Below are 9,699 nucleotides of genomic sequence, written 5' to 3' on the forward strand. Positions count from 1 at the left end.
AAGTAAATCAAGGGATCAGAGTCTGGAGGAAGAGTGGAGAGACACACAGTCCAAACTGCTCGAGGTCTAGTGTGAAGTTTCCACCAATCAGTGATGGTTTATGGAGATGCAGATTTCATTTTCCAGCAGGACTTGGCACACTGCCCACACTGACAAAAGTATCAATTGGGCTTATATAACATTCTAATTTTCTGAGACACTGATTTTTTTTTTGTCTGTAAGCTTCATAATCATCAATAATAAATAAACTCTTAAAATAGATCACTCTGTGTTTAATACATCTATAAAATATATAATTTTCACATTCTGAAATGAATTACTGAAATAAAATAACTTTTTAAGGATAATCTAATTTTGTAAAATGCACTAGTATATTGATTAAAGATCTGGATCTGTTTCCCTTGAATAAACAGTAACAAATATTTAACTTCATTTTTAACAGCAAACTGTATTTTAAGATTCACTATAATTTAGAAACAGAGGAGAACGCTATAAACACTATAAACACACAGAGCGAGAGGTGAAATACTTTTATTAATATTCATAAGTATATTTACATATACACACACAGAGTCAGAGAGTGGGCGGAGTCAGCCGGTTATCAGTGGTGACCGTGAGCTCCAGATTCAGGAAGATCAGGAATAACCTCTCCGGTTTCCGCGACAACATCCCCCTGTCAATCACAGAGACACTTCAATCATCAATCATCATCACCACCATCACTATAATCACTACCATTATCAAAAATCACCATCATCACCATTAGCATTTTAATCACAGGGATCATCATCAACAAGAAAGTTGTGGTCAATACGTTGATTTCATAATAATATATATAATAAACAGTAATTCAAAATTAAACATGTATAAAAAATATTAAACTGAACCCATAAAACCTAATAAAGAACGAGCATATTTCTTATTTTTGATTAATTTCTTTATATAATAAATTACGTTATTTATTTTTTTTATTTGGTTTTAAGAGATTAAAAAAGTTATAACTGTTTAAGATAATTTGTGAATCCACTAAAAACATGAAAAAAAAAAAACAGAAGAAAACCACAGGTGGTTGTGATGGGGTTGCTAGGCGGTTGCTAAGCTGTGGTCTGTATGATGTTGCTAAGCGCTGTTCTTGGTACAGTATTTGGTTGCTAAGGTGATGTTAGGTGGTTGCTATGAAACTGTTTTTGTTAGGGGAGTTCAGTGAAGGTGGTCGGTGAACTCACCGGGAACAGTCTGGGCTTCAGATTCACGATTCCATACGGCATTTGCTGTAGAGACAACAGAACCAGCAATCAATCAATCAATCAATCAATCAATCACAGATCGATCAGTGTGATCACCTGAATATAAACAGCTAGTAAATGGTTAATATCTGTAAATATTCATCTATTTTGTAAACAACAGTAATTTACCAACAAGCAGATTTTGTATTTAAATAAAAATCATAACTGAATAGAAATTAAACAGAGCCGCCGGTTCCTGAACTCTTACAGACCCTGAAACCTTTCAGTTCTGTTTCAGCTGAAACTTTAAACAACAGGAAGTTCAGGAACTCGGGTTCAGGGTTCGGTTCTGGGTCCACTGTGGCCCCGAGGAGAAAACTCAACTTTATATTCACACTTTATCTACATTAATATGATGAACCAATATAATGTTTCACCCTTATTCCAACCAAATAAACCAAAAGAACCAAAAGAACCGAGAGAACCGAGAGAACCGGTCTGAGTGCTGAGTTTAGAGCTCGGTCCGGTCGGACTGTAACTGAACTTACAGAGACGTGGTATTTTACGTAGTAATGGGCGATCCAGGCCGGAATCAGAACCCGGGTCAGAGCGAAGGATCCGGCCCGGTACAACCGGAACGCCTGCAGAGAGAACCAATCAGGAGAAGCGATAATTAATATCACCAATAATCAATAACACCAATAATCAATTACACCTATACTCAATAAATAAATAACCACCAATCAGTGATGGTTTGGAGATGCAGGACTTGGCACACTGCCCACACTGCCAAAAATACCAATTGTTCTTATATAATATTTTACTTTTCTGAGACACTGATTTTTGAGTTTTCATTGGCTGTAATCTTCATAATCAAAAATAATCAAATAAATAAAGGCTTAAAATAGATCACTCTGTGTTTAATACATCTATATAATATATGAGCTTTACATTTTGAACTGAATTCCTGAAATAAATTAGATTTTTAAGGATATTTTTTTTAAATGCACCAGTATATTGATTAAATCTGGATCTGTTTCCCTTTAATAAATATTAACAATTACTCAATAATCACACTCTTATTATATAATCTCAGACTGTAGTTGTGTACAGAGGGAGAACGTGGGGAATAAACATGTTTTTTTTACTCGGTTTCTAAGTTAATTCATTTTATAGAGATTTTGTTGGAGTAACTGTCTCTCCTGCACACAGACTCTCTACTACACACACCGCACATACACTACACTGCACTACCACACACTGCACTACTACACACACCGCACATACACTACACTATGCCGCACTACCACACACTGCACTACTACACACACCGCACATACACTACACTGCACTACCACACACTGCACAACCACACACTGCACTACTACACACACCGCACATACACTACACTGCACTACCACACACTGCACTACTACACACAGCACATACACTACACTATGCCGCACTACCACACACTGCACTACTACACACACCGCACATACACTACACTGCACTACCACACACTGTACTACTACACACAGCACATACACTACACTATGCCGCACTACCACACACTGCACTACTACACACACCGCACATACACTACACTGCACTACCACACACTGCACTACTACACACAGCACATACACTACACTATGCCGCACTACCACACACTGCACTACTACACACACCGCACATACACTACACTGCACTACCACACACTGCACATACACTACACTATGCCGCACTACCACACACTGCACTACTACACACAGCACATACACTACACTATGCTGAACTACCACACACTGCAGACACACCTCACTGTGTAACCCAGCCGGTCTGGGCTGCAGGTACAGGTGTGTGTGTGTGTGTATAGGTGTGTGTATTGGCGTGTGTGTGTGTGTGTGTATTAGTATATTACCCAGCCGGTCTGGGCTGCAGGTACAGGTGTGTGCGCGGCGTTGAGGGGCTCGCGCGGGCTGAGCTCCTGGTCTTTCAGCCACTTCCTGCGCAGATTCCAAAGCTGCTGCGCGCGCAGCTTCTCATCCGGAGTGTAGCCCGACATCGCGCGCTCTGATCAGTATAAATAAATCTCTGATTAATCTGATCTATAGCCGATATCTCCCCTAAAACACACACACTGACCCTCACACACAACCTTCACACACTCCCGGATACACACACTCACTCACTACCGCTCACTACAGCTCACTACCGCTCACAGCGCCCCCGCCGATACACTCCGGTACTGCACCCACTGCCCTCACTATAATCACTATACTCACTATAGTCACTATACTCACTATAATCACTATATTCACTATAATCACTATACTCACTATAGTCACTATACTCACTATATTCACTGTACTCACTATATTCACTATATTCACTATAATCACTATACTCACTATAGTCACTATACTCACTATAATCACTATATTCACTATAATCACTATACTCACTATAGTCACTATACTCACTATATTCACTGTACTCACTATATTCACTATATTCACTATACTCACTATAATCACTATACTCACTATAATCACTATACTCACTATAATCACTATATTCACTGTACTCACTATATTCACTATACTCACTATAATCACTATACTCACTATAATCACTATACTCACTATAATCACTATATTCACTGTACTCACTATATTCACTATACTCACTATACTCACTATAATCACTATACTCACTATAATCACTATACTCACTATAATCACTATACTCACTATTATCACTACAATCACTATAATCACTATACTCACTATAATCACTGTACTCACTATAATCACTATACTCACTATTATCACTACAATCACTATAATCACTATACTCACTACAATCACTATAATCACTATACTCACTATAATCACTATACTCACTATAATCACTGTACTCACTATAATCACTATACTCACTATTATCACTACAATCACTATAATCACTATACTCACTACAATCACTATAATCACTATACTCACTATAATCACTATACTCACTATAATCACTATACTCACTATTATCACTACAATCACTATAATCACTATACTCACTACAATCACTATAATCACTATACTCACTATAATCACTGTACTCACTATAATCACTATACTCACTATTATCACTATACTCAATTATAACCACTATATTGACTATACTCACTATATTTACTACACCCGCTTTATTCACTATATTCACTATTTGTATAGGTATATATGTATTTTATTAGTAATTACATGAAACATGATATTTTGAGTAACTATATGAATAAATCAGATAAAATAAAACTGTATTTTTTGTGTGTGAGGAGAAATGGAGTTAAATAAACGCTAAAAATCACCTTGTTAACGCTGACACGCCAAAAATCATGGGACATCAGTATGTTAATTGATGAAATGCTCCCTCAGGGGACGGCTTGAGAACGCCTGTCCACACCTGTATAAGTTGTGAGGTGTTATCTTGTGAGTGTGGCTGGTTGAACACTGGAACACAGTGTGCTTATGGTAGGGCCAGGTGGATTATAGGAGTTGGAGTGAGGGCTGATAGTCAGTGTAATTGGCTAGAATTGTCTGTATGAACAGCTTTCCTGAGATATGGCAAAAGTCATGGGACACCATACTAGTTCTCGTTCCATGACTATTGGCATGTCAGTGTATGACGTGTGAAAGAAATTGATTATAAATGTAATTATTACAGTATTTGCTTTATATTAGAATATGTTTTATTCAGTTTAATGTTTATTAAATTCACTTTCTGTTTAATCTATAATCCTAATTCTAATCTTAATTTTGATGCTGTTGAAATAAAACTAAAGGAAAAACTACAACTAATCTAAACGTAGCAGATCAGAAAACGATGCCTGTTTATTTAATTTCATTTAAATTAATTCTATTTAATCCCAATAGTCCAGTTTATGTGACTCTGCACTGCTGATGGTGTTTATTTATTAAATCCAGGCCTGTGTAATAAAGTGATTAAGTGATGAGTGTTCCTGTTACAGACAGCAGGAGGCGCCACATCTAAACCTAAAATTACTGCTAAATTCCCTTTTCGTAATTTAAACCTTAAAACTCTAAAATCACCTCTCACCTTTAACTCTATAAAACTCTTTTATTATTTAGTTTCAACTCATTAATGCCCATAAATATTGTTGGCCAATCAGAAGCCCTGAATCCAGCTGTACAGGGACAAACAGAGAGAATGGAGACAGGAAGTGTATAAAACATTTTTAATTATTTATATTACAATGAGAGAATACACAATACCTTTCAGTGTGGGCTTTAAAACCGCCAGCACCAGGTACACAAACAAACAAACAAACAAAGAAATAAACAAACAAACAAACAAACAAACAAACAAACAAATAAACATAAAGGAAATTATTATAGCACATCTGAATGCATATTACATCATCTACCAGGAGACGCTTCACAGGTCCGGCACAGAACCCCCCCCCCCCGACACACACACACACACACACACATACACACACACACACACACACACACACACACACACACACACGGATCTGAATCTCATTTCTGGCCCGTAAGTTCTGCCCCAGGCTGGTTCTGGTTCCGGGAGGTTCTGTGCAGAGTTCTGGTTCTGGTGTTTTTGTGGTGTAAACTCTTCAATAAACACAATAAAAACTTCTTCAATAACCCGAATCACTGCTGTCGGTTCTAGATCCGGTTCTAGAGTCGCAGAACCGCGGAACACTCCGCCAAACAGCAGGAGCAGGAGTTTATATTGCTGTGTGTCGCCCCCTGCTGGCCTTCCCATACAAAGACCGCCCACCCAACAACAACCCCGCCCACATCAAACCACGCCCACCCAAACCAAACCACGCCCACCAAACACCAACAGTTCATAGAGAATCATGGAGAACCCGAAGAGATCTTTAAGATCAGGTTTTTGTAGTGGGTGGTGTTTATTTGTGTGTGTGTTTATTGGTGTTTGTTTGTGTGTGTTTATTGGTGTTTGTTTGTGTGTTTATTGGTGTTTATTCGTGTGTGTGTGTTTATTGGTGTTTATTCGTGTGTGTGTGTGTGTTTATTCGTGTGTGTGTGTTTATTGGTGTTTGTGTGTATGTGTTTATTGGTGTTTGTTTGTGTGTGTGTGTTTATTGGTGTTTGTTTGTGTGTGTTTATTGGTGTTTGTTTGTGTGTGTGTGTTTATTGGTGTTTATTCGTGTGTGTGTGTGTTTATTCATGTGTGCGTGTTTATTGGTGTTTATTTGTGTGTGTTTATCGGTGTTTATTCGTGTGTGTGTGTTTATTGGTGTTTGTTCGTGTGTTTATTGTTTTTTATTCGTGTGTGTGTGTTTATTGGTGTTTGTTCGTGTGTGCTTATTGTTTTTTATTCGTGTGTGTGTTTATCGGTGTTTATTCGTGTGTGTGTGTTTATTGGTGTTTATTTGTGTGTGTGTTTATTGGTGTTTATTTGTGTGTGTTTATTGGTGTTTATTCGTGTGTGTGTGTTTATTCATGTGTTTATTTGTGTGTGTTTATTGGTGTTTATTTGTGTGTGTGTGTGTTTATTGGTGTTTATTCGTGTGTGTTTATTGGTGTTTATTCGTGTGTGTGTTTATTGGGGGCACTGGTGTCTTTGGTGATGGTGTGTTGGCTGGTGTTTGTTTTGCTTTTGTTGGTGTTTGCTGGTGTTTATAGGCTGGTATTTGTAGGTGTTTAATATTGTTTTTTTTATTTCTTGCTGGTGTTTTGTGTTGGTCTTTTAGGGTTGCTGTTTGTTGGTGTTGTTGGTGGGTGTTTGGTGTTTGTTGGTGTTGTTAGTAGGTGTTTGTTGGTGTTGGTAGAAGGTGTTTACTGCCATTGGTAGGTGTTGGTGTTGGTGTTTGCTGGCGATTGGTGTTTTGTTGGTTTTAGTAGGTGTTGGTGTTTGTTGGTGTTTGGTGGGTGTTTGGTCTCAGGCCTTCGTGTTGACGCTGAGGGGTGGTGGAAGCGGTGTTGGAGGAACCGATTCTACAGTGGTGTAAAAAGCAAAATACCCAGCAGGGGAGGCGATTACCCACAATGCCCCTGGGCAGGTGCTAACACTAGCAGGAAGTGGAGAGTGCGGAGGGAAAGAGCTCCAGCTGCCGTTGGTTATTGATTGATTATCGCTCTTCTCCCGGCGCCTCTCGCTTCACCATCAGGATCAGGAAACAAAAGCAAAACTGGACTGAAGCCAAGCGCTAACTGAGGACGGATTAAAGCGACAATTTAGCACAAAACCACCCAAAAAACAACAAACCGATAAAACTGATCAATCTGCCGGCCTGCGATCATTCCGGTTCTTTTATTACTGAGCTATGAAGCTAATTTAGCTAATATAGCTCTTTATGAAAGTGTTTACTCAATCAATTAGCATGATGCTAACTGCGTGTCTAAATGATCACACAGAGGTGTTTAATAATTTCCAATAAAGACTTAATTATGAAGGTTCTACCTCTGAACCACTCACAGTTATCTAGAACCACAGTACGCTAACATTTCGCAACGCAACCTGAGCAGATTTAGACAAGTTTTGACAAGTTAGCATCATGCTAACTGCTGTACACAGGCTTCCATTACTGCTAGCTGAATTAGCCGTGTAGCTCCAGTGCTAACACTAACAAAACGTGATAGTTTTAGATTACGAGGAAAAACTAGTAAAATATTATTTATTTTATTTTGGCTAAAGTATCGCTTTAATGCCAGACTGTCACTTTATTGTTTCCTCTCTGAAGACGAGTGGATGGAGGGATGGATGGACGGATGGAGGGAGTGCTGGAGTAGACCTGAGCGTGTAGAGCTGATGGGAAATGGAGGGGAAATGGGGACATAATATCAGAAACAGAGGCTGACCAAGGCACAGAATAACCGTCTTAATCTCCAAATCCCAGAGACACACCTGGCCTACTGCCCCGCCCATCTCATATACATATATATATATATATATATATATTTATATATTTATTTATAGATATAGATTATAGATATACTCTTCTTTTTTGTCTTTCACCTTTAGGAACATTTAGGAAAATATAATACAAAATTTTAATACAGGAAATATAGACTACAATCGCTAAAATCCGCCACTTTCAGTGACTTCTAGCTTTTTTTAATGCAATTTTTTTATAGTTTTTTTTTTTTTTATCAGACCAGCCGTGATTGGCCGATCAGGTTTTATATATGTATTTAGATATATAGATTTTTTTTGTTGTTTGTTTTTAAAGTGTTGTGATGCTGAGCTCTAAGGATGGCAGGAGAGGAAGAGGAGGAGTAAAAGAGAAAGGAGAGAAAATTAAAACGTGAATACTGCGTCGCTAATTCTCCACATCGCTAATCATATCGTACAGACGTCGATCTGCAGTGCGGTGATGGAGCGTCGTAAGCGTTATTATTATTATTGTTATTACTGTTATTATTGTTATTATTACAAAAGAGAGAAAGTTCTGTTCTGCAAATCCAAAAGCACCAAAACAAGAAAAAAAAATAAAAATAAAAACATTAGCGGTTAGCGGCTAACATAACACAATCTCTCAGTAGAACTCCGCTAACGCTAATAAAGCTGATCGTTAGAGCTCAATCATTTCATACATCTCTGATTCGTCCAGCTTCCGCCAGTCAGCCCGAGCCCTGAGTGTGTGTGTTGGTGTGTGTTACAGAGCAGAGAGGCTAGCAGTTAGCTAAAAGCTAGCAGTTAGCTGCAGGCTAGCGTAGAGCTTCAGACTCCTCAGAACCGTATAAACGATGCGAGAGCAGCGGCTCTCTGTTTATTGCTACATCACGATGCTACTGAAAGAGAAAAGGAGGTTGGATACTGAGGATCTGGCCACGCCCCGCTCTCACCCTCTGCACTGCTAGCGGCTAGGCTAACTAATGTTGAGCTAATGCTAATGTAGCACTAGCAGCGATTAGCACTGATTTGGGGTCCCTCCTGCTGAGCTGGTCCGCCCTGACGTCGTCCGATACTGCAAAAACATCAGAGTTACGGTGAAGTTTAACCCTTTATACTCTGTTTACAACCAAATTCTACACAGCTATTGTGGAAACAGTGTAGCTAGCATCCAAGCTAACTACTTTATGTGGACAAAAGTATTGGGACACAGCTCTAAATCACTCTACATCAACCGCAGCAGATATCAAACATCGAAAAGAGTTGAGTAGAGTGTGTTTGAGTGCGGTTTAATATGGTAAAGTACAGTAGTTAGTATTCTCTAGCAGCATCTACAGCGCGAAGCGGACCAGCTCAACAGCAAGGGGCACCACAGGTACCATGGGCACCAGCTTTGGCAGTGATCGGATGCTGATCTGGTTGCCATGCCGACGTGTTCTTTAGTTTGTGGAGGTTTGTTCTGCTCTGGGCTTCAGACGTCACTCGCTGTTCCTCTCAGATCTGCATTTAGACTGCAGTGTGTCGTAGTGTGCTAAACGCTAAACGCTAAATGCTACTCTGCTTATCA

At 38.9% G+C, this 9,699-nt stretch overlaps 2 protein-coding genes across 2 annotated transcripts in view; both read right to left on the minus strand.

The window, feature by feature from the left end:
- Positions 1 to 515: 515 nt before the first annotated feature.
- Positions 516 to 3,424, minus strand: ndufb6 (NADH:ubiquinone oxidoreductase subunit B). The gene is made up of 4 exons (XM_022686281.2): positions 3,151 to 3,424; positions 1,775 to 1,867; positions 1,227 to 1,271; positions 516 to 673 (listed from the first exon to the last, which is right to left on the minus strand). The coding sequence occupies exons 1-4, from the start codon at positions 3,292 to 3,294 to the stop codon at positions 602 to 604; spliced, it is 354 nt and encodes a 117-aa protein (XP_022542002.2). The 5' UTR covers positions 3,295 to 3,424; the 3' UTR covers positions 516 to 601.
- A 2,043-nt stretch (positions 3,425 to 5,467) lies between these two features.
- Positions 5,468 to 9,699, minus strand: part of mxd4 (MAX dimerization protein 4) — a 23,218-nt gene continuing 18,986 nt past the window's right edge. Inside the window, exon 6 of the mRNA XM_022686266.2 lies at positions 5,468 to 9,699. This exon is cut by the window's right edge and continues 1,088 nt beyond it. The gene's annotated coding sequence lies outside the window, so the exon portion shown is untranslated.

The sequence above is a fragment of the Astyanax mexicanus genome, chromosome 7, assembly GCF_023375975.1.
Source record: "Astyanax mexicanus isolate ESR-SI-001 chromosome 7, AstMex3_surface, whole genome shotgun sequence".
NCBI lineage: Eukaryota > Metazoa > Chordata > Actinopteri > Characiformes > Acestrorhamphidae > Astyanax > Astyanax mexicanus.